We start from the raw sequence: 23,027 nt of genomic DNA on the forward strand, positions 1-23,027 counted from the left end.
TGCTTCCGATTCCCCTCGTTGGAGAGATGCAACGCTTAGTATGGGGCCACAATCGAGTGATGTTTGTTCTCTTCAAAAAGGGGGATAAGAATAGGCAATAGGACGCAAATCGTGTTCTTTCTGCTTCGGAATATCAGATTGATGACACCTATTGACGATGAAACTAATATGACGAGACTGAAATTTTTTTCCTTTTTGTCGCGATCAGTCTTGCTTGATGGGTTCTGTATTATATGACAACATCCAACAGAGCTGCAGATGTAGATGATGGCAACTGAAAGTGATGGTTATCATCATAGCCTCCAAGGGATCTTGATGGTGTGAGAGAGACAGTCGATCAACCTTGAGACACAGATACAGCTTCCACTTTGAGGTACTCCGTAGACTACTGTATCTGAGTCCTTACCTAGGTAGCTCAAGGGTACTTAGGGACTCTTGCTGTTCCTGTTAGTTGCTCCGTACCTAGCTAAGAGTCCTCTGCTTTAGACTACTGAGCTATGTCCCTCGTCCTCCTCCTCCTCCTCCTCCACTTCTCCCGCCCGCCCACATTGGCTGGCTCGAACCATCACTCCCGTCCTCTTTCATTCACGGATACTCACTGACTGAACTGCCTTAGCTAGCCTTTCACCGCACACCACCATACCATACTCTTTCTCTCTCTCGCTCTCAATCTGCTGGCTGTCCTTCTCCCCATCAACTTTACTGTTCTCCATCTCCAAAATAATTATTTCCATCATATTTTCTGTCTTGACCTTCCCCTCCACCTACTACCTCTCTATCCCCATTCACCATCATCCATCACTATCTAGATTCTGCCATCTCCATTTCGTCTCCTTTTTGACGATCCTCCTCACCGCGATTTCCTCCCTGTCTATTATACTTTTACGCACCCTCGCTCTTCAGTGCCGTTCTTGAGCCTGAGGATCAACTGGAGCACTTTTTCAACGCTCTCGCTCTCAAGAGATAATTTCTATATCTACGGTTTGCAATATGGTGGTAGCTACAATTAAGTACGTTGAATCGTCCCCATTTCATCACTTCTGTCTTCGTTATCAACCTCCCCTTCCTTTTCCCCTCCTTCTATTTCCCCCCCTTGGCCTTTCTAGGTAGTATCTCGAGTGGACAGTCAAATGCTAACGAGGTTCTTTTCACTATCTACAGGTGTGTCGTCGTTGGTGACGGTGCCGTGGGAAAGACATGCCTTCTTATCTCTTATACAACAAACAAGTTCCCCTCAGAATATGTCCCCACCGTCTTTGACAACTATGCGGTTACTGTCATGTAAGTGACATCTAACTCTCGATGTTGCGGTTGACAATGCACCCTTGCGATACAACCTCGTCCTTTCATTCTTCGCCCACGCCTCCCTATAGTCGGGATTAGCACTGCGGGGGAAGCGATTTCGTCATTTTTCAGCACCCAAAAAGAGCTTTCATCAACTAACTCGGATTCGCGTGCTATAGGATCGGTGATGAGCCTTATACCTTGGGACTGTTTGATACCGCTGGTCAGGAGGATTATGACCGTCTCCGCCCCCTTTCCTACCCTCAGACAGATGTCTTCCTCGTCTGCTTCTCGGTGACCTCTCCTGCGTCTTTTGAAAATGTCCGCGAGAAGTGGTTTCCCGAGGTGCACCACCACTGCCCCGGTGTGCCCTGTTTGATCGTGGGTACCCAAACTGATCTTCGGGATGACCCTGCCGTTCGCGAGAAGCTCGCCCGTCAGAAGATGCAACCCATCCGCAAGGAAGATGGCGACCGTATGGCGAAGGAGCTGGGTGCTGTAAAATATGTCGAGTGCTCCGCTTTGACACAGTACAAGCTTAAGGATGTCTTTGATGAGGTTCGTATCGGCTGCGATACCCAATCAGATAAGCCATATCGGACGCTGACTCGGATTTCCAACCATAGGCGATTGTTGCGGCCCTGGAGCCCGCCCCGAAGAAGAAGTCCAGATGCGTCTTGCTGTAAAATCTTCTATCCAAAACTTCTGTACATCAAGGCGATTCAGGTCGGTCCAGTCTGGAAGAAGCCTCTTCTCATTGAGGGTATTGTCCCATTGATGCCAGTCCCAGCAGAGATATTACGCGATTCAGATTTTATCGAAGAGTGCCACGGGTTTATGGAGTTTCGGAAGCCTGCTTTCTCAGCTACAGGGTCACTGCTTACTCGATTAACGTCTCACTGTAATCTCTCGAGCTCTTCTTTACGCGGTACCGCTTTCGTCGAAACAATGATCCATTCCTATCCCCAGCTTGGCCATTTCACACGATACTTTTGATTCCTTGAATCTTCGCCCTTGTGCCGATCATCAATACGCAACGTTATATCCTCTTGCGGCAAGCTACCACGTTTTCTCTTCTCCTTGCCCACTGCGACGGGTTCATCTCTCTTTCCCCTGCTCTATTTGTCCTCTACCTTTCTCAATTTCCGTGCTCTTTATCCTGCTTGATCAATCCATCCTTGATCCTCGATTTTCATTACCCCAGGTTCCGATCAACCTCTCATCGTCTCTATCGGCGTTGGAAGTCAGGGCGTCGTTGTTTTGGCTGGCTGATGATTCTAGTCTGTTTTCAGAAGATTTTCTTTTTTTCTCTTCTCTTCCTGATACTGATCTTGCTGCGTGATCTGTCGCTTCTTGTCACCAAATATCCCTCCTACTTCGACTACATGCTTTGACCCTCTTCATGACGCTTTATTATGATTTTCGCAAGACACATGGAACTAGAGCAGTACAGACGACAGATACAATTAAGCAAATGACATGAGCTGGGTGAATTCCTTTGCGCTGCGTTACTCTACTTAGCCTCCGCGTTTACGGATTGGCTTGGTCGGCTTGTACGTGGGCGTCGATTTTTCCAGTGCCTAAGTTGTGTGCCGTAGGTTTGGGAGCTACTAGAAAGCGAAGAGCAAATGAAATAGGGTCGTTAACTTCATTCAACTGTGTCATGTGATCAAGGCCGCTCTATGTACTCCCAGTCTCGTGCAGGACCGCTGGATTGGCGACCGCCCCCTCAGCCACACTGTCAGAGGTGCGTTCCCTGATCGCTATAATTCGTCCTTCGTCTCTTCCTTGATGATCTCCTCTGCAGATGCCTGACCGTCAGCCTTGCGTCCGTACCAACCGCCGAGATTCTCGCCCGCGCCGGCCTTGACGATGCTGGTGATAATTTCAAAGGCGACCTGCGCCGCTGCCAGAGCGGTGGTCTCGCCCTTGTTATCGTAGCTGGGGGAGACCTCGACGATATCCGCGCCGACAATGTTCAGCTTCTCAATGCCGCGCAGAATGCGAATGAACTCGCGGGTGGTCCAGCCGCCCGGCTCCGGGGTGCCTGTTCCCGGCGCGGTGGAGGGGTCCAGCACATCGATGTCAACGGACAAGTAAACGGGCTGTTCCGGGTCGAGGCCAATGCGTTCGATGATCTTGTCTACGATGCCCATGGGGCCCAGCTCGTCGATATCATCGGCGTGGATGCGCATGAACCCTTGCTCGGGAGTATTGGGGGCGGTGTAGTCGCTGTCGTCGACGCCCGTGAGCCGGGTGCGCAACCCGGCGTGGGCGGAAGTCGAGTTGCAAATCAGGCCCTCGCGGCTCGCCTTGTGGAAAAAGCTGCCGTGGTTGAAGTGCGACTGTTCCGATGTCCAGTAGGCCGAGTACCGGATCGGGTTCCAGGTGTCAAGGTGCGCGTCGAAGTGCAGCACCGTGATGGGCTTCTGGTAGATCTGGTACAGGGCGCGCAGGGCCGGCAGTGCAATGCTGTGGTCGCCGCCCAGCGTCACCAGCTTCGCCTTGCCGGCGGAGATGCCCTTGGCGCCGTACTTGGAGTCCGCGGGCGTCACGGCCGGCCGGGACCCCAGTTCCAGGAAGGCTTCGTACATCTGGCGCTCGGCCAGGCCGTTGTCGAAGGGGGTGACAGGAATGTCGCCGCAGTCCTTGACTGTCGCCCAGGAGCTGTACGGGTTGATGCCTGCGCGCGTGTTGTAGCTGGTGCCGGCCATCTGACGGGCGCTGGCGGCGCGAATCGCACGCGGACCGAAGCGGGCGCCTGCGATGATATTATTAGGATGATCCTGCCGTTCGCATGTGAATGGCTAGCAACATACCAGGTCTGTAGCTGACGGCTGTGTCGAAGGGCGCGCCTATCACGGCGATATCGTAGCGCTCATCGGGCTCGACCAGACACTTGACGGGTTTCAAGTGGGCGAAGCTGGCAATGCCGGAAAATGTAAACTAGATACAATAAGCATCGTATACGCATGTAGGTAACTTTACAAGATCTATCATACCTCCTGGTCCCATTTCTTCAGCAGTTCTTCTCGCAAACTCTCCGGTACAACTTCGGCATCGTCGTGATGGGCGTGAGCCAGGGCCGTTCCCGCCAAAGCCAGGAGGCTGACTAGAGTAGTCTTCATATTGGTATATTAGAGAAGTGCAAATGACTCCTTGATGCAATGACAAGAGAAGAAGAGAGATGCGACAAGAGAAACTTGGCTCTTAATATGTTCTCCAATTCTGCAGCGAACCGGGGCTCTTTCGGCGATTTCATCGAATCACGAAGAATCATAATGCTTCTATCTTTCGAATAATATTATTCAAACTGTCAAATATGATATATCGACCTGGCAACAAATCAGAACCAATCCTTTGGCTCTTGTTCCATCAATCGCAGCCCCGCTGTGCTGTTTGTCGAGAACTGGAATCCATGCCATGGACCAGAGAGAAAAGTGGGCGGCATCTTTTGTGATGGATGTCGTGCAGACTTTCCCTTCTGGTCCGTCCCAGACTTCCAGTGACCACTGCTTAGACGCTGGTCATTATTGGCTGGGTCGGAGATAATTCCAATTTGAACTTCATAGAGGCAGTATCATAGGTTGATAGTCATCTACCTCTTGAACAAGTTCTACAGTCATTTGTTTGTCCCCTTCGGCCGTCAATCAGTATGCCATGCGTCGTGTTGTTGTAACGGGTTTAGGCGCAGTCACGCCTTTGGGTGTGGGTGAGTCGATACCATCTACCCCTTTGATTTCTTTTTCTTTTCCTACATGCAAGTACATCTTCGCGCCTGCACTAGATCATCTTGACAGCGGTGCTGGGTATTATTCCGTGTCGTTGTTCTGATTTCTTTCTCTTCCTCGGCCTCCATCAACTGGGCCGGTTTTCCTTCCCCACTCCTCCGATTGTCCAGAAGGGGAAGGTCTTTACATGCGACCAAAACCGGAACTTTGCGCCGGATGGCTTTGCTAATCATGTCGCTTTGTTTTTGTTTCGATGTATAGGGGTCCGTCGCACCTGGAAACGCCTGCTGGATGGTCATTGCGGCATTGTCAATGTGAAGCACCGCGATGCTCGGTTCGCGGACTTGCCTTGTCAGATTGCCGCTGTGGTACCTGTAGGTCCCCGGCAGGAGGGCGGTTGGACGGCTTCGGAATGGCTAAGCAGAGATGTACGTGATGATTGTTGTCGTCTCTTCCTGACTTTGGGGTATTTGTGCTGAGGGTAATGGACTTGGTTTGGCAGGACGAGCGGAAGATGGCTCGGTTCGCTCAGTATGCCATGGCTGCCTCCGAGGAAGCGCTGGAAGATGCCGGTTGGAAGCCTACGTCGTTTGAGGAGAGGGAAGCTACGGTTCGTGACGGTTGATGCGGTACTTAGTCGAAGCGCTGCGGCTGATGATGCGTCTAGGGTATTTGTCTGGGTTCCGGGATTGGGAATTTTGATGAGATCTATGACACGGTCGTGGCATATGACAAGGGGGTCCGTTCTTCCGCTCATGAATCCGAAGCGTCCTCATTGTTGACAATGTTTCGCGCAGGGGTACAGAAAGGTATCTCCATTGTTTGTCCCAAAGCTCTTGATCAATCTAGGCGCTGGTCATCTCTCTATGAGGTACGGATTTATGGTGAGTGATTACCCTGAATCAATCACTGAACGGGACGCTTATCTGGGAAGGGCCCCAATCATGCGGTAACAACGGCCTGCACGACCGGAGCGCATTCGATTGGTGATGCAGCTCGTTTTATCACGTGTGGTGATGCGGACGTGATGCTCGCTGGCGGTGCGGAGTCATGCATTCATCCATTGGCTATTGGCGGCTTTGCTCGAGCGAGAAGCCTCGCCACCGATTTCAATGATGCCCCGGAAAAGGCATCGAGACCCTTCGATGCAGACCGGAAAGGATTTGTGGTCGGTGAAGGAGCGGCCATGCTAGTACTAGAGGTGGGTGGCCTCTTCGGCGACATTAACTGGTGCTGACTAGAGCCTTTTTTTCCCTGTCCATTAGGAATTGGAGCATGCAAAGGCCAGAGGGGCTCGCATTTACGCAGAGCTGAAAGGCTACGGCTGCTCCGGCGATGCCCACCATATGACAGCGCCTAAGGAGAATGGCGAGGGGGCATGGATGGCGATGAAGAAGGCTTTGAAAAATGCGAATCTCCCGCCGTCTGCTGTCGACTATGTCAATGCACACGCTACGTCAACTGTGGTTGGAGATGCTGCGGAAAACGCAGCAATAAAGTCCCTCCTTCTCGGTCCTGGAGGGAAGCAGAACGCGGCTGAGATCAACGTCAGCAGCACAAAGGGGGCCGTAGGTCATTTACTCGGTGGCGCCGGTGCCCTTGAGTCGTTATTCACTGTTCTTGCTATCAATGAGGTGTGTTCAGGAGCCATAAGTTGTTATGAAGGTGCTTTGCTGATTGTTGATCTTTAGAATGTGATGCCACCGACCATCAACTTGGGCCGTCTTGCAGAAGGATTTGACTGCAACTACGCCCCGAACCAGGCACAAGAGCGTCAGATCACAGTAGCACTGACAAACAGCTTTGGTTTTGGAGGGACGAATAGCAGTCTGTGCTTCTCGAAGCATGGATTATGAGGCACATTCTGTCTCGAGATCAGAAGGCCAGTTACGCCTTTCACGTTCCCATTTTGTATAGTAAAAAGCATATTTACAATATCAAACTATTTGAGAACAACGTAGGCCTTAATAGTTATTGGCGACTATTCTGCATAGATGAGATTTGTATTGTTCCCCTCTGCTTATCATAAACTGATATCCTCACGTGACCGTTCCATGCGGAGACCCCGATTCGAAGTGAACTGATCAATTCCGGAGCCAGACCAGCCAAACCCGCCGCAGCACTTGAACTCATCAACACATTTATCGTCCACCATCTGCTCATCAGACGGTCGGAAATTTCATCACTGGCTTGATCGGGCTGTTCATCGCACTCGAGTTACGGACCAACCTTTCGCACGCGCTCGATCATGGGTACTAACGGGGATTCTGGTCGAGGTACGTGGGCCCCATGTCACGAGATCCTGTCGTTGGGGTGATGCACGCTAATTGGTAGTATTCCTGTGTACAGCGTCGTCGGTCGCTTCGAACTCGGGCAGTTTGGTGGACGCATCGGGGTACAAGTACTCCGAGAAAGATGCGAAACCTACGAAGATCAAATTGAAGAAGGCGGCCAAGTCGGCCAAGGCGAAGAAGGCGGCTGCCGGTAGGTCTTTGCTGGATACGCTAGGATACAGGTCATCGGGGCGAGATGGAAGGGGCTAATGTCATCGCTGGCAATGTAGAAGTACCTGAATCGCCTGGCTCGTCGCCTATACTCCCGGAGATCGATGAAAAGACCATGGCTGCCTTCCCGACGGGCAAGCCCCGTGAGGAAGACAATTTGGAGACGGTGATATGCAAGACGTGCAAGAGGCCGGTCCTCAAGCAGAATGCGGTAGAGCATATCCGCGGCTGTATCCGGGCGAAGCAGGAGAAGGCGCGGCGGAAGAAAGAGGCGCGCGATGCGGCGAACCGGGCCAAAGAGAAGGATAAGGATGGGGATGACGACGCCGCGGGCGGCGACAAGGACGGAGATGATTCAATCAAGGCGCAGAAGGGCGCTAAGAAGAGCGCCGTCAAGGGCATGGCTGAGGACGGGACGAAGAAGGGCAAGAAGCGCAAGACCGAGGGCGATGAGGATAAGGAACCCAAGAAGAAAAAGAAGAAGGAGGAGCCTAAGCCCAAGGCGCCGAAGCCAAAGGGCCCCGTCGATGTTGAGAAGCAGTGTGGTGTCATTCTGCCGAATGGGGCTCAGTGTGCGCGTTCGTTGACGTGCAAGAGTCACTCAATGGGTGCGAAGCGTGCGGTGCCCGGCCGTTCGTTGCCCTATGACATGCTGCTCCAGGCATATCAGAAGAAAAATCAGGCCCGTCAGCAGAGTGAGTGTCTTCGTTTATTGTCGTTCTTCACTTTCACTGTGATTACGGAGGGCTGACTGTTATCTCTTCTATCGTGCAGAGGCAGCCATTGATGCAAATGCTCCGCTTCAAGATGATTTGGACAACAACGGTCCCGTCGACTCTGATGAGGAGAAAGACGCCGTCATGGCGGCGATTCTTCGCTCGCGCCCACAACCCCTGGTCACTCATCCATTGATCTCGACCAAGAAGAAATACAAGTACGTGCGAATCAAGGAGATGCTTTCTCATGCCTTGGGCGGAGCTCGTGGCGGCGGGCTCTTCTCGACCGGCGACGCCACTCCAACCAACGATGGGAATCCGTTTCAGCCGATGGACGATCTTCCCCTAGCATCCCCTGTCTCCGTGACGGGGTCGGATAACGCACCAGATACAGCGAAGAAGACCCCTGCGCCAGCTCCAAAGAAGCTACCGGTGGCGGCCTCTTCGTAATTTTGTGTTTCTGTGCTTCGTCCCAACAGGTTTGGGCGATGACCGTCTTCTTAATATCTCTTTCTTGTCATGCGGTTGGCGAGTGTGATGGCGTTTAATGGATGTTCATGGATGAGGTTATTCCGGTCTGGAGCTGTTCGGTTATGATGAAAATGATACCCCTGAGTCTATTGTAGACGGCATATGGAGTCTTCTTGTCTCAAGTTGAGTTGTAACGACAATCGATTCTGTTCTCTTCTTCCCTTGATAGAAACATCCAAAGGCCATATTACCTAGTTACACACGCAATGTTGAGAGCAAAATCAAAGTCTGCAGGTTACCTATTTGATGCTATATGAGGCTATCTGATCCTAATATAAAAGGTGCTCTGTTGGGTAGAAACTATTCAAATCAACTCATTTATACTTCAGTTGAGTTCTGCCTCAGGCCGCCACTGGTACCTCCGCAAGGCCGCCGGAATCAAAGAATGAACTTCATTCTGCCATGGATGCGCCTCACTGTCAATCTGGATGAAATGACCGCAATCTGATTCAACTTCCCATACTCAACTGCAGCTCTACGATTAAGGACTGCGCACACCTTTCACTTTATGCGCCTCCGGGCGAGAGCTCACCTGTCGCTCCAGCTACACTCCCCTTCAGCTCATCCCTCCCTCCACGCGCTGTCAAAGCCACCGTCACCCATCCGTCGAAAATGGGCAACCCGTCCGTTCCCGATCTCGATGCTGTAGGCATCAAAGCCGAGCCCGAGCTGGCGGACCAGTTCCGCCGCGAGGTCGCCGCTTTGCTGGGGCGCAATAACCTCAATTTCCCCGGCGCGCAGCCGGTCAGTTTTGCGAAACGGCATCTCCTCGAGCTCCAACGGGAAGACTACTACGTGTGCGAGAAAACGGACGGCATCCGATGTCTTATGTACTTTGCACGCGGTGAAGAGGACTCCCCAGTACCAGAAATCCACTACCTCATCGACCGCAAGAATGACTACCGCTACGTGCCAGGCCTGCACTTCCCGCAGCCGGACGACGAGACGTTCCAGTCCTTCCACGTCGACACCCTGATCGACGGCGAGCTGGTCAACGACACGTACGAGGACGGCACGCAGCAGCTCAAGTTCCTCGTGTTCGACTGTTTAGTGTTGGACGGGCAGAAGCTCATGCACCGGACGCTGGACAAGCGGTTGGCATATTTCAAGGAGAAGGTGCTCAAGCCGTACAACGCGCTCTACAAGAAATTCCCAGAAGAAAAGAAACACCGCGCGTTCGCGGTCGAGGACAAATCCACGCAGTTCAGCTACGGCATCGAGATGATGTTCCGCGAGATCATCCCCAAGGTCAAGAAAATCCACGGCAACGACGGCCTCATTTTCACCTGTCGCAGCACCCCCTACCGCATCGGCACAGACGAGCACATCCTCAAGTGGAAACCCCCGTCCGAGAATACCATCGACTTCCGCCTGCGGCTCGAGTTTCCCGTCCTCGAACCGGACACGGACGACGAGGCCGACGGCATCACAGAGCCGTACCCGGACTACGACGCCATCCCCATCTGCCACCTGTTTGTTATGCTCAACGCCAACGAATACCAGCCCTGGGGCGAGATGTACGTCACCGAGTCGGAGTGGGAGGCCCTCAAGGCCCTGCAGGTCCCGCTGGACGACTCGATCGTCGAATGCTTCAAGGACGAGCAGGGGAGGTGGCGGTTCCATCGGCTCCGCGACGACAAGGCCGACGCCAACCATATCTCGACCGTTGAGAAAGTGCTGGAAAGTATCGAGGACCGTGTCACGGAGGAGGATCTCATCCGCGTCGCGCCGGCCATCAAAGCCGCCTGGAAGAAACGGCAGGCTCAGGCCGCTGCCGAGGAGGAAGACCGCAGACGCCGTGCGAGACAGATGCCACCTAGCGCGAATGGGAATGGGGTGAAGAGGAAATTCGAGGAGTAGATTGACCCTCATCCAATAAAAGAAAAAAAAAATTAGCTCAAGGCCGGCTGCTCTGTCATCCGGCCTTTGTACTTATTTTACTCACATCGATGTTGGTTTGCAAGGCGTCTGGCGTTTAGTATCTGCGATACTGCAGAGCATGGAAGAGGAGCAAGGGATGAAGGGCAGTCGCTGTGGGTTTTGGGGCTCAGCATGTGTATCAACTTTCTCTTTCTTTAGAATTTGCAATGTCGAAAGGGTTTGGTTCGGCCGTTTCGCAATTCCCTACGGGTTCGAATAATACATAGGGGGCTGCTCTTACTTGGCTCTACACGTTGTTGGGACTCTTGTACATATCTGTGCGTTTTTTGATGTACGAGACAAGAAGAAAAAGAAAATGCTCTCATATTATGACAAGGGAAAAAGGCATTCATCGCTTCTTGATGCTGAGATCAAGGTTTCCGATGAGCCACGCGGTAACGAAGACAGCGAACATTCCAGCAGTTATGGTGAAGGGCTTGCGCAAGCCGTCCCAGAAGGAGTGATCGTAAGTAACCTGACGTCGTGTCAGCCTGCCAAAAAATTCATAGAGACGAGTACGGGCTAGACTTACCACTATCTGAGAATCGCGAGCCTCGTCTGAGAGGTTCTCGACCGTCAGGGTCAACACTGTGCGGCCCAATGTGTCCATGTAGGTCTTCTGCTTGGAAATGTGAGATTGGATCTGGCTCGAGCTAGGGAGGCCATTGCTGGAAGCTCCTTCCAGAACCTGATACCGGACGTTTCGCGCGCCCTCGGGGAGAATCACTCGGACAACGGCCTTCTCATACTGAGCTCCCTCAGGCACTTTGAATCCCTCGATGAAAGGGACCTTCAGGACATAGGAGTCGGCGCCGGTAGCTGCCTTACGCAGATAAGTGGAGAGCTCATCATTCCAGCCAATGCGGAAGCTGTAATTCCAGCCACCGAAGATTGGGAAACGAGGACGAAGCTCCAGGGATCCTTCCCGCTTGGGGGGATGTCCAGGCCGGTAGCGGCTCGTAGAAACATTGCCGATGTCATCGATGAAGTACGGATCGACCGAACCAGGCTTGAGAGGATACTTGAGTTCACGGACCGCCGAAGACGGCAACTGCTGGTAGCTGGTCAAAGTCCACTCCACGCGAGAGAATTGCTTCGAGAGCACGGAGGCATTGTTGCGGAGCCAGTACCGCTCTTCCGTCGCCAGGTTCCCACCCCAGTGGGAGACCTCCAGGTCCCGCTCCAACAAGGACGCGGTAATAACGGGTTTGGTGAATTCGTAGCGCACGGTGACAGGGTAAATAGTCCCTGCAGCAACCTTGGCCGTATCGTAGGGACCGTAAGTGTAGGTGGTGCCCTGCCGCTCGGGATCGGAACCAGACTTCAAGCCGGAAGTGGTTGTGTAGTCGGGCACATTGGTATTGGGGAATTTAACCTTGGTCTTCTGAGTCACCGTTTGATATGCAGACGGAGTATAAGCGGAGAAAGAATAGGTAAGATATTGCTTGTCAGCTTGGCCGATGGCGGCGGGGCGTGGAGTGAGAGAGTTGAGGATGAAGTATGAGATTCCCAATGTGATCTGAGAGGACGGCGCAAGTGGCTCGGGGAAGTGAACGACAAAGTACTGGTAGTCGCTGCGAGGACCAAGAGGTTAGCTTTTTGCAATATCCGAATAGCAGGTCTAGAAGCAGAGAATCTCCAACGAAGCAACCGTGGCGTCGGCACTACCACGATCAACCAGAACCATTGGCAGTCAATTGCATACATACCTTGGTGATTCGACTTCCAAAGCTTCAACGGCAAATCTGCCCTTCCCTGGTGTCTTCTTGTTTCTCACTTCCAATCCGCCAACCTTGCCAAAGATGTCCGATGGAAACGGTATGTAGTAGTCGCTCTGCGGTTGCTTATCGACATTCTCAACGACGACATTGACGGTTTCTCGAACATATCCCTTCTCCAAATTGGTATTCCGGACCAGGTTCACATTTTTGAATACCTGCTGGGGCTTAAAATCTGCGGGTAAAGCGACTCGCGAGCTGGAGGAGTCGGCGCATACTAAGCTGCTTGAGAACAGCAGCCCGCAGAGCGCAGCGACTACGGTAAATGGCCTCATTGTGACGATGGGCGGTCTTTTTGAACAGACCGCACCGCTGTACACAATCTATCTCACCGGGAGAGGTCGAGAGAAGCACAGAAAGATGATTGGAAGGATTGGGGAGGAATGGAAGGGAGTAAAGAGAAAGGTGCCAAAACTGTCCAGATGCTGAGGTGTCCCCAAACAGTCAGGTAACTGGTTACGTACGTCCGTAAGGTACCGTACCTTAATTACGGCAGCCAGGGCGGCAGAATCACAATCAGCTTGTCGGCGATACACCGATTGCTAGCTAACTACGGAGTACTCCGTAGTACTGCTTGCTAACCTCTCCACTTCTCTTCATCCAGACACTGACACTGTCATCATCCCTTTGTCTTCCTATTGTATTTATTTTGTTTGATTTAGAAGAGTGAGCCTCATATTGTTCTGCACAGCGACTGCCCTTGTCATGCTCTCACAAGCCGCTACCCGACTCTGCTGCAGAGCTCGGGGACCAGCAACAAGAGCTCCTCGGGCAATTCGAAGCTATCACGATGTCGCACAAAGCAAATTCTTGAAGGTATCAGAGGAAATTCGCGATGCAGTGGCCACAGGAAAGCCAGTAGTAGCACTGGAGTCTACAATCTATACCCACGGTATGTCTGTGTCAATATAGCTATGAGTAGCAAGCGAGGCTAATATCACTGGTAGGCTTTCCATATCCCGAGAGTGTCGCTCTCGCCTCTTTGCTTGAATCTGTTGTTCGAGTCAATGGTGGAATTCCCGCCACAATCGGCATTCTCAATGGGGTTGCTAGGGTTGGCCTCAGTGCGGAGGAGCTCATTGAGCTAGCATCGACGGCGGAGAAAAAGGATGCCTTGAAGGTTTCCCGTAGAGATCTCGGTTATATATGCGGTCTGGTACGATGACTTCGAAATATGGGAGTCTCATTTACTTGACTGACCTTTTTCAGGGAATGGCTGGTAGACGACTCCATGGAGGAACAACCGTTTCGGGAACAATGGTACTTGCTCACTTGGCTGGTATCAAGGTGTTTGGGACCGGTGGTCTCGGTGAGTATACCCTTTGCTATAATTTGCGTAAACTGACCGATCTAGGTGGTGTTCACCGTGGAGGGGAGTCGTCCATGGATATCTCTGGTACGTAGCCAATCTCACCTGTTGGTGTGATTCTAGCTGACCTGAGCGCGATGCAGCCGATTTGACTGAGCTGGGACGGACGCCTGTTGCTGTTGTCAGTTCCGGATGCAAGAGCTTCCTGGATATCCCGCGGACACTTGAATTTCTAGAAACCGAGGGAGTCTGTGTCGGGACATTTGCCGATGGCCGTGAAGGCTCCGTGGATTTCCCTGCCTTTTTCTCGCGCGACAGTGGCATCAAGAGTCCCAGAGTAATCCGAGATGAAGCGGAAGCAGCTGCGATCATATGTAAGGAGCCAGGGCTCTCTTCGCCAGTTGGCCTATCGTACTGACACAGACAGACGCGCAATCAAAGCTTCCTGTAAACTCTGGTATCCATTTTGCCAATCCAGTGCCAGCGGAACAGTCGATCCCCAAAGGCGAAATGGACACAATAATAGAAGAGGCGATCCGTTTGGCCGAAGTCGAAGGCTACCGAGGAAGCGATAACACACCTTTCGTGCTTGCAAAAATAAAGGAACTTAGTGGCGGAAAGAGTGTGATTGCCAACAGGGCGCTGGTCGAGGCCAACGTGAAGCGCGCAACCAAGGTGGCTGTTGAACTCTCCAAACTAGAACAGGCTGATAGAGGGACCGGAGGCCGGTGAGTTTGCCCATTTGATGGGTTATGTGATGATAGATTACTGTGAATCTTGGAATGTCCCTAATGTTGCAGACACATGCCAGTAATCTCCGAGAACGCAAGAGCTGACCAAGCAACTCCAGAGACCGGGGTGGACCATAAACCCCTAACTAAGAGTACAATTGAACAACTGGATAAGGCTGACGTCCTTGTTGCTGGCTCTCTTGCGATCGACCTGTCCTGCGATTATACCCCATTTGCTAGCGAGAGCGACAAGATCACACCCGTTCCTCAAACGTCAAATCCCGCGGTCATCGGGCAGAGCCTGGGCGGAGTAGGTCACAACGTTGCCATTGCGTCACATTATCTTGGAAGCTCTGTTCTATTCTGCAGTGTAGTCGGGGATGACCTAAGTGGCCGCGCTGCGCTCGCGACGCTCAAGGAGGAGGGACTCCCAACCGCCGGCGTACAGATCCTGCCTGCGTCGTCTGGAGCGCGCACGGCGCAATATGTCGCCATCAACGACGCAAAGCGCGACCTTGTAGTGGCTATGGCTGACATGGGCATCATGGAGCTGCCAGAGCACGTGCTTGATTTTGACGAGTTCTGGGAGCCCCTGATCCGCCGCACCCAGCCGCAGTGGGTGGTTGTGGATGCAAACTGGAGCCCAGCGGTTCTAGCCAGATGGATTGCCGTTGCTAAGCAGCACGGTGCGCGGGTCGCCTTTGAGCCGGTCTCGACGGCGAAGTCTCGCCGTCTTTTCTCCAAGACCTCCGAGGCGGATGCAGTAATTGAACCGGCCGGGGCAGTCCCCAACAACGCCATCAGTCTGGCCGCCCCTAATCAGTACGAGCTCTCAGCCATGTACACGACAGCCCGCGAATCAGGGCTATTCGAGTCCGAAGGCTGGTGGCGCATCATCGACGCCATGGGCATGTCCGCGTCTGGCTCGCGAGACCGTCTCGTTGCAATGACCACTGCCGAACTGGTGGACCAGGGAATCCCACAGCAGAGCATCCAACTACTTCCCTTTATTCCGTGCATCATCACGAAATTGGGCGCTCAGGGGGTTCTGGTGACCCAACTTCTCCGTCCGGGAGATGCTCGTCTCACATCTCCTGATTCGGCGCCTTACATCCTCTCTCGCGCCTCGCCTACAGATGAGCTAATCGGGGGTGTGTATATGCGTCTTTTCCCGTCGGCCGGAGTCCTGGCGGATGGGGAGATTGTGAGCGTCAACGGTGCGGGGGACACGTTACTGGGCGCGGTTGTTGCCGGGCTTGCAAAGGGGTCAGGGAAATCGGTCGAGGAGGTCATTCCTCTGGCGCAGGAGGCTAGTCTGAGGACATTGAAGAGTCCAGGCGGTGTGAGCAGGGATCTTGTTACTCTGCGATCATTGCTGGATGCCTTATAACAGTCATGCACAGATACTCGAATGTAGATGATTCATACAATCAGTACTACAGCACTACTCTCTACCCATTCAGAACCCTCTCCACCCCTTCCGCTCCAACAACCGGCAACATTTCCACAGCCTGCCTCCCCTCCCTCGTCTTGCCCGTCGCGCGGAAACTCCCCGGCACGAGCGCCGGATCCAACAACCCAATCTGCACCAGCACACTCGCCTGATCCCAGTAGATATTCTGCCGGGAGAGCTTGCCCGCGCGGAAACTGGCCGTCATCACAAGCACAATCTTCACGTCGCGGTCCGTGGGCGGTACCCGCGGCAGCAACCAGGGTATCTCCTCGGTATGCCGGAACGCCAGCAGGATCTCGTCGACGATGCGGTCCGGCCCCACGGTGCGCGAAAGCAAGCGGATGTGCTGTGATGGGGGGCCGGTAGGGAAGAACTTTTCCGCGTAGAGGGCTGAAATCGACTGCTCGTCGCTTCCTGTCGACAGTAAGCAAAAAAAGACACCTGTATATCCATATTAAGAAGGTGAAGTGGGATGGCGTGAACATACCCCCAACCATAGTCGGAACACAATTCACCAACGGCGTCTCATCTATCTGCCTATCTAGACTGCTCGGATCACCACTCCCGATCATCATCTTCATGACATTGGCGGCGTATCCCTCCGCGTCGGGGTGACGGCGCGCATCGAAGAGCAGATTCCGCCAGTACTCCTCCCAGATTGTCTCGACGTCGGGCGTCTTCCAGCTCCCGCCGGGCCAGCCGAACCCGCGCTTAAGACAATCCAGCGCGCGGCTCCAGGCGACGCGCGAGCTGAGCCGGTCGTAGGTGTGGCTCGGGTGCTCTGCGAAGCCGGGTTCGGACTCCGGGTAGAAGAAGAGGTGGCATCTATGCCGCTTTCTGCTGGGGTGGGCGCTGTAGTCGTCCCAGAAGGAGGGGTTTTGGTGACCTGCTAGGTGGATCTGGATGGGGAGGAGGGAGAGGGAGGCGTAGCAGGAGGAGGTGGATGTTGAGGTGGTGGAGGGGGGGAGCAGACATGCCGGGGAGTTGGTCTCTTCCTTGCAGGTTTCGTCAAGTGGTTCGCGCGGGTAGTAGGTGACTAGGGCGCACATTCTGGGGAGAGGATTCGTAGCTGTTGTGGACTGGTGGTGTGATGCGAGGAGCAGGAAGGCCGGCCGGTGGTATGCTTTTCTCATCAACAATGGGCTCTAACCTGGGCAATACAGGGTCTTCATACCGACGACGGCGTATCTCTCCCCGGGCTCGAGATTATCCTCCCTCTCGTGCAGCAGGTTCAGCAGATCCTTGCGATCTCTTTCGATATCTTCGTTTCCACCTGGGAATGGCAAATACTCCACCTCGAACCCTTCGCCTTGGAAGCGCGCGATGATGCTTGGGTCGAAATCATGCGTGTCGGACGTTACATAGAGACGTCGCGGGGATACGTCCCGTTCATCCTGGCGCCTGTCGGTGCTGGGGAAACGGGGCGACTGGAGAGGTGTCGCGCTGGAGCTGCTGCTGCGACGCCGTCGGGAGAGATGCTGGCGCAGTCTGTCCATTGCAACGGATTCCCTTGGGTCTCGGTACTAATTACAGACCAGCTTTGCCTTTCTTTAAGAAATCTCAATGCTGATAATTATAGTATTTGACCTTTGGACCTTTGTAGATTAGCAGTGTACTAGCTGAACGACTCGACATACTCACTGGCAGATACGGCTGGCATATATATACTGGTCTGACCATCTCTAACTACAATCAACGCATTTGAACCCACATGGATATGCCGAATGACATAAGTTAAGACTCTTGGGCTGTCAGTACCGCCATAACTGGTTTGTTTGCATTCCACCGGTGCAGCATACATAGGGTATACATTCCTCGGCGCCAACACCGCTCTGACGTCGACGATTATTGGCACCGCTGCACGGTCCAGTCAATGTGTTTTAAACGGCCTGCAGACTCCATCGCATCGAGTCAATGGTGGATCCATTGAACCAGACATTTCAACAGGGGTTTCCGTGCGCATCCGCTGTAGCTCGTAGCTGTGCCATCAGCCATAACCTTAGGCCTATAGGGCTGATACTGGTTGATTATGCACGTGAACATGGAGTCTCGCCAGGCAACAGTTTATCTATGTACAATCAATCGTCTAGAACTCTGCTACAAATCTATAATAAGATCAAAAGTTTACCAACCACCTCCGCTGCTCCCTCACCGCATCCGAACACTCCTTCTCATCCCCGTCAATATAACATGCATAAGCCGGCCGCTGCAGACTCTTCCGCGCAACCTCGCAGTCCACCCGGATATCCTCGATCAACGCCTCCAGCGACACATAATCGTACTCGGGGCGAATATACCCCAGAATCAGCAGCTTCAGCTGCGTCCCGTAGAAGTCGGGCAATTTGTGGAATTTCACCTCCCCCGCGCCTTCTGCCGTTGGCGACGGGGAGGAAAGCGGTGGCATGATGTGGATTTCCTGTAATCGCCTTAGCATACTCTTCCCCCAGCACACATACTATATAAAGGCTTGGTAGCGAGGGAGAGACGGACGATAGACTTTGTCTTATTCTTGTAGAATGGGTTATACCCGATACTCAGCACCGCGGGCAGAATCGCCGCTCCTGCTCCTGCTCCTGCTCCTCCTGTCGACGAGGTCGAGCCCTCGCCCTGATCCTCCTGATACTGGAACTTGGCTGGATCAAGCGCAACAACACCATAGTACACCCCCACCTGGAGATCGGGATACTCTGCGAGTCCCTCGGCGGGGATATTGGCCGTCGGGATGCCCAGCTATCACCGTCAGTACCATGTCACTTTGTACGTATATATGTATATGTAATATGTATATGGGAAGATGATAACTACCTCTTTGCTTCCCCGTCCAAACCCCTTGATCACGGGTCCAGATAGACGCACTGGATATGGTGGTTCGGGACCGCTGTCTGGCCCCGCGACGGGATCCCGAGGTCCGTCCGGTCGCATGGCGAGGTTGTTGTCCTGACGGTGTTGTTGTGGTTGTTCGGCTGGGTCGGCTTTGGTTTGTTTTTTCTTCTGTTGCGTCTCTCTTGGGATTCTCTTGCTGGAAAGAGGAGTCACGACGGGTTAGAACTATTTTGTATGACTGATGGAAACCGGTCGAAAACATGGCGGAAGATGCTCGTATTGCTGCAAGTACCCGGCGAACGACGTGGGGGAATGTTTGTGACGGTGGCGGTCAAGTATTATTGGCTCCGCTGGTATTTTACAGTTATATATTTACCCACCGATGGGAGTCAAGGTATTCATCATAATGGCAATGAAACATTCAATGCTGTAGAATTGCTCAAGATCTTCTTCTTTACAGATCTAAGATGACAGTGGAAGTGAAGACCTCGAATAGCTTATTCACTAAAGTCATTGATTTGTTCACCCTCCCATATGCCAGAGATAATCACTGTCCAGACACCACACTCTAACTAGACAGACGGAGAAAAAGAAGATAATATATACTTGAATGCGATGTTTCAAGTCATCGACAGCATCCGGCAGGAGAGAAGTCTCCGGTTGCGGCGCCGGAGAGGCAGAACAATTATGTTCAGACTGGCCCAATAACACATTAGAACCAGTAGAACCCTTAAAGACAACCCGACAAGAATCGACAATCGTACACCTCAAAGAAGAAAGTTATGTACCAATGCAAAAGCCCTATTCAAGGGTAGAACAATGAACAACATAGACATAAACAGTCGGCCGGGGGGGAAACTTTTGATCCATCCGAGGGTATGAGATAAACAAATGCACAAAATGATCAATAACACATTTCAAAGCATTCCAAGGACATCCATGTGTGAACCACCAACAAGGTGATTCTGTCATATGCACGGTAAGAACTGTAGTCGATATCAGCATATGTCGATTCGTCAAAAGCACTGGCAACTCACATTCATCACAATAAGCATTGGAATGTCAAATACGTCTCTTTTCACTGTCCAGCAGTAGGCGCATTCGACCTTGCCATCCTTGAACCCTAACTGATTCATCCCCGCCTCGCCGGCAATCCCGCCTTTGCGCAGGTGATTATTCCACCTCTGATTGTCATCAGACTGTGCAAGCTCCATATCCTCCTTGGTCTTGTACTTGAGCAACTTGCATGTGGTCATGACGCTGCCGCGGGAGTCGCCAAAGGCCAGTCGGGCAAAGTCTTCGTAGAATTCTACCACGCTGTCGTCGTCTAACAATTCAGCAAGGAACACAGGCTGCGGGCGTCCAGGAGTGGCATTTTCCAGCGTAGAACTTCGCGGCGTAAAGCTGCCGCGGGATGTGGTGCCAGACCCGGGTGCCGATGAGCCTCCGGTGTTGACATTGAGATTCGGCTCCTTGCCCAGCAAGACATCCTTCTTCCAGCCGGTGAGGATGCTAAACTCCTTGCCGACCGCTGCAATCTCGCCGGTACGTCTGCAGACGATGGTTGGCGTCCCACACGCGTTGATAAAATCCTCATACTCCCAGAGTGTCCGCTGGAAGCACTTCTCCATGAAGATCAAATCATCCCGGTTGAGTGTCTTGGTCGTGGCAATGAACGACGGCCGGATCGACGCTAACGCTTTCGCAATCTGCAAGGTCTTTTGTGGGGAAAAGCGCCGTTGGATGAAGGCTGTCAGATTGTGGAAGCGGTTCGTATAGGCATACGGCTCTTTCACGCTCTCATACACAGTCGACGGGTTCCGCTGACGTCGTTTGACTCCAAACTGCAGGCTCTGGTGCTTCAGGCTTGGCGTCGTGATCGCCGGCCGTTGTCCGTTGGCAGTTAAGCCGTTTGACTTGTTCACGACCGTATTGCTCAGCGAACTCTCATCATACCCGCTGTTGATATGAGGGCTGGTTGTCGCACTCGGGCTGGAGAAACTGGCTGGTCCGCTCTCGATGGCAAATGCATGTGGCGCATCAGATTTGGCCATGTGCATCATGCCGCCCTGGGGATAGACGCCGCTAACGTTCAGATGCCCTTGATTCGGAGCCTGGCTATTCGGCCATTCGTTCAGGAGCGGGTCGTTGCCAAACATGAAAGGTTGCTGGTTACCAGGACTCTCCCCAAAGCCAGGGGCCCCAGTGATGGGTGTCGTAGAGTACTGTGTGGAGCCACTCCGGCCCATCGATCCTCGCTGCGTGGCGGAATCAGTGGGAGAGTCACCAGCACCGGTCGCCATATGGCCGAGCATCCCAAACTCCAACGCACCGTAGCGATTCTCAAAGTTCATGCTAGAAAGGTCAAAGTTGAAGAGAGCAGGGTCGCTTGGGTCAAAGAATGGTCCCGCGAAGGGATTCTGACTCTGGGTGGCGCCTGATACGGTCGTGTTGGGAGGCTGTTGGTTCACCGAGGATGACAAGCTGTTACTTCGAGCCGTCGGAGTGGTCTTCATGTTGAAGGTTGGGGAAACGGGGGATTGCGAAGGGAAAGAATTCTGCGTCAGAGGGGTATCTTGATAGACATTGTAAGAGTTGGATTGAGGTGTGGGATAGTAACTGGACCCCGAATTCTGCTGAGAGGTTGTATTGACCGTAGTGGCGCCATTTCGAGACAAGGGCAAATTATTTCGCATCGCGTTGTTGTAGAAATTACCCCCAACTCCAGGCATCAACGCTCCATCCGGCGCATCGTGCAGGTATTTAGCCTTCTTCCGCACCCCGTCATGGCACGCATCCTGGAGACCCCGTTTGATACAGCGCTGACACGGTCTCTCGTCACCTAAGAGGCAGTTTCTCGATCAGTTTGTTTGTTTCCATTGCATGAGGCAGGGTTGATGCGCCCCGCGAAGATGATCAAAAACTCAGAAATGAAAAAGGTCACACAAGCGTACCGCAAGTCAAATGCGCCCGTTGACAAGCGAAGCAAGCCCTCCTTGCCTTCTTCCTTCGTGGTCTTGACGGATCCTTTGCATTGGACGATTTTGGGGCTTTCTCAGTAGTGCCGTTGGTCTTGTGCTTCGCTTGCTCTGTGCGATCGCCCGCGTCTGGGGTATCCTGATCGACTCCACCATGATCGCCAGCCAGAGCTGGGGCGCTCCCGTTATCCTCCGTCTTCATGTCGACATTCGTGAGTCTAGGAGTTATTGGTAGGGAATTATTGTCGTGTGCGCGTCCACTGCGGCGAGCGAAGGACGTCACGTCAAAAGCCGTCGGCTATCGCTTGTCACCTCTGGTTCTTCTTTCTCCGTCACCAGGCGAGCGTAAATCTTCAACGACAGGCGCACTGCGAACGAAACACTCGTCAGGGTATCCAGATTGAAGGCTGAAACTTTTACGCTTGGCGTTTTACCCCGCGATGTACCACATGGAACCGCTGTCGTCTTGAAGTTGTAGGGAGGTGGATGCGAAGAGCGGCAAACCGAGTACCGGAGCACAGGAAGACCTTGGATACTTGCGACTGTGGACCGAGGCGCAAAACCAAGACACGAACCGCGGTCAAGACGGCCCAACAATGGGATCTGAAGGGAAAATATAAACTTGATCACGCGGACGTGAGAGAATGATGATAATAATACTGATGACTGTGCGGCTGAACTATGAGAGAATTGGAACGGATGGAGTGTTACAGTGAAGGCTTGCCGGGGCTGCGGGGAAAGTTGGCTTTGCACTTGGGCGGTTCGAGTTGAGTTTCACTTTGAGATGCTGCGGGTAGAATCCAGGGAGGAGATGTAGAATTGAGGCGAGAGCAACACTCGTGGTAAAAGGATTTTAAGAATATAGCGGAGGTGCGGAGAGGAGAGTGATCAGATGCGAAAAGAGGAAAAGTAAAAATTGAGAACGCGGGGGAAATAGAAGCACCGGAAATGAACAGGGGAGAGAAATTAGGGAAAATAGAAACAATAGGGAAGAATCAAATTTCGAGGAATAAGGTAATAATTTGTAACTCGAATACCAATGGCGGTGATAGTAAGGTAATAGAAATAGAAACCCGGTGGCTTATGTGACAAGCAGGTTAAGTCAACCAACGCGAGTCGAGTCAAGGGAGTCGCGTGTCCAGACTCGCAGGCAAGAAAGTATAACTGAGGGATTTTGATACGAGTGTGACAGTGATGCACCAGTAGTATCAGAAGTATCAAAAGCAGGTAAGAAATCATGCAGATAGTCTCAAGTACCTTTACACGTCG

The 23,027-nt window shown here is 52.8% G+C and overlaps 10 protein-coding genes across 10 annotated transcripts, besides 2 other annotated features; 5 read left to right on the plus strand and 5 right to left on the minus strand.

Annotated features, from left to right (window-relative positions):
• Positions 1 to 502: 502 nt before the first annotated feature.
• Positions 503 to 528: a microsatellite.
• A 462-nt stretch (positions 529 to 990) lies between these two features.
• cdc42 (Rho family GTPase CDC42) lies at positions 991 to 1,970 on the plus strand (the record flags this gene model as incomplete). Its single annotated transcript, XM_001260195.1, has 4 exons — positions 991 to 1,010; positions 1,162 to 1,281; positions 1,464 to 1,842; positions 1,911 to 1,970. 4 exons carry the CDS (start codon positions 991 to 993, stop codon positions 1,968 to 1,970), a joined length of 579 nt encoding a protein of 192 aa, XP_001260196.1.
• Positions 1,971 to 3,047: 1,077 nt separating this feature from the next.
• NFIA_082470 (agmatinase) lies at positions 3,048 to 4,412 on the minus strand (the record flags this gene model as incomplete). The annotated part of the gene is made up of 3 exons (XM_001260196.1): positions 3,048 to 4,045; positions 4,104 to 4,230; positions 4,287 to 4,412. The coding sequence occupies 3 exons, from the start codon at positions 4,410 to 4,412 to the stop codon at positions 3,048 to 3,050; spliced, it is 1,251 nt and encodes a 416-aa protein (XP_001260197.1).
• Positions 4,413 to 4,944: 532 nt separating this feature from the next.
• Positions 4,945 to 6,871, plus strand: NFIA_082480 (putative beta-ketoacyl synthase (Cem1); the record flags this gene model as incomplete). The annotated part of the gene is made up of 8 exons (XM_001260197.1): positions 4,945 to 4,996; positions 5,277 to 5,443; positions 5,518 to 5,625; positions 5,683 to 5,754; positions 5,813 to 5,899; positions 5,950 to 6,216; positions 6,281 to 6,649; positions 6,707 to 6,871. The coding sequence occupies 8 exons, from the start codon at positions 4,945 to 4,947 to the stop codon at positions 6,869 to 6,871; spliced, it is 1,287 nt and encodes a 428-aa protein (XP_001260198.1).
• A 392-nt stretch (positions 6,872 to 7,263) lies between these two features.
• On the plus strand, positions 7,264 to 8,685 carry NFIA_082490 (deubiquitination module subunit SGF73; the record flags this gene model as incomplete). The annotated part of the gene is made up of 4 exons (XM_001260198.1): positions 7,264 to 7,291; positions 7,365 to 7,499; positions 7,531 to 8,214; positions 8,294 to 8,685. 4 exons carry the CDS (start codon positions 7,264 to 7,266, stop codon positions 8,683 to 8,685), a joined length of 1,239 nt encoding a protein of 412 aa, XP_001260199.1.
• Positions 8,686 to 9,378: 693 nt separating this feature from the next.
• NFIA_082500 (mRNA guanylyltransferase) lies at positions 9,379 to 10,626 on the plus strand (the record flags this gene model as incomplete). The annotated part of the gene is made up of 1 exon (XM_001260199.1): positions 9,379 to 10,626. One exon carries the CDS (start codon positions 9,379 to 9,381, stop codon positions 10,624 to 10,626), a length of 1,248 nt encoding a protein of 415 aa, XP_001260200.1.
• Positions 10,627 to 11,035: 409 nt separating this feature from the next.
• Positions 11,036 to 12,739, minus strand: NFIA_082510 (dolichyl-diphosphooligosaccharide--protein glycotransferase subunit OST1; the record flags this gene model as incomplete). The annotated part of the gene is made up of 3 exons (XM_001260200.1): positions 11,036 to 11,161; positions 11,219 to 12,260; positions 12,396 to 12,739. The coding sequence occupies 3 exons, from the start codon at positions 12,737 to 12,739 to the stop codon at positions 11,036 to 11,038; spliced, it is 1,512 nt and encodes a 503-aa protein (XP_001260201.1).
• A 430-nt stretch (positions 12,740 to 13,169) lies between these two features.
• Positions 13,170 to 15,894, plus strand: NFIA_082520 (pseudouridine-5'-phosphate glycosidase/carbohydrate kinase family protein; the record flags this gene model as incomplete). The annotated part of the gene is made up of 7 exons (XM_001260201.1): positions 13,170 to 13,356; positions 13,412 to 13,620; positions 13,674 to 13,773; positions 13,819 to 13,860; positions 13,917 to 14,147; positions 14,201 to 14,501; positions 14,574 to 15,894. 7 exons carry the CDS (start codon positions 13,170 to 13,172, stop codon positions 15,892 to 15,894), a joined length of 2,391 nt encoding a protein of 796 aa, XP_001260202.1.
• A 61-nt stretch (positions 15,895 to 15,955) lies between these two features.
• Positions 15,956 to 17,453, minus strand: NFIA_082530 (dienelactone hydrolase; the record flags this gene model as incomplete). Its single annotated transcript, XM_001260202.1, has 3 exons — positions 15,956 to 16,371; positions 16,445 to 17,080; positions 17,132 to 17,453. 3 exons carry the CDS (start codon positions 17,451 to 17,453, stop codon positions 15,956 to 15,958), a joined length of 1,374 nt encoding a protein of 457 aa, XP_001260203.1.
• Positions 17,454 to 18,073: 620 nt separating this feature from the next.
• fmn1 (riboflavin kinase) lies at positions 18,074 to 18,879 on the minus strand (the record flags this gene model as incomplete). Its single annotated transcript, XM_001260203.1, has 3 exons — positions 18,074 to 18,373; positions 18,448 to 18,687; positions 18,763 to 18,879. 3 exons carry the CDS (start codon positions 18,877 to 18,879, stop codon positions 18,074 to 18,076), a joined length of 657 nt encoding a protein of 218 aa, XP_001260204.1.
• Positions 18,714 to 18,746: a microsatellite.
• Positions 18,880 to 19,796: 917 nt separating the features above from the next.
• NFIA_082550 (putative C6 finger domain protein) lies at positions 19,797 to 21,960 on the minus strand (the record flags this gene model as incomplete). The annotated part of the gene is made up of 2 exons (XM_001260204.1): positions 19,797 to 21,622; positions 21,735 to 21,960. 2 exons carry the CDS (start codon positions 21,958 to 21,960, stop codon positions 19,797 to 19,799), a joined length of 2,052 nt encoding a protein of 683 aa, XP_001260205.1.
• Positions 21,961 to 23,027: the final 1,067 nt, after the last annotated feature.

This window comes from Aspergillus fischeri, genomic scaffold (genome assembly GCF_000149645.3).
Source record: "Aspergillus fischeri NRRL 181 1099437636264 genomic scaffold, whole genome shotgun sequence".
NCBI lineage: Eukaryota > Fungi > Ascomycota > Eurotiomycetes > Eurotiales > Aspergillaceae > Aspergillus > Aspergillus fischeri.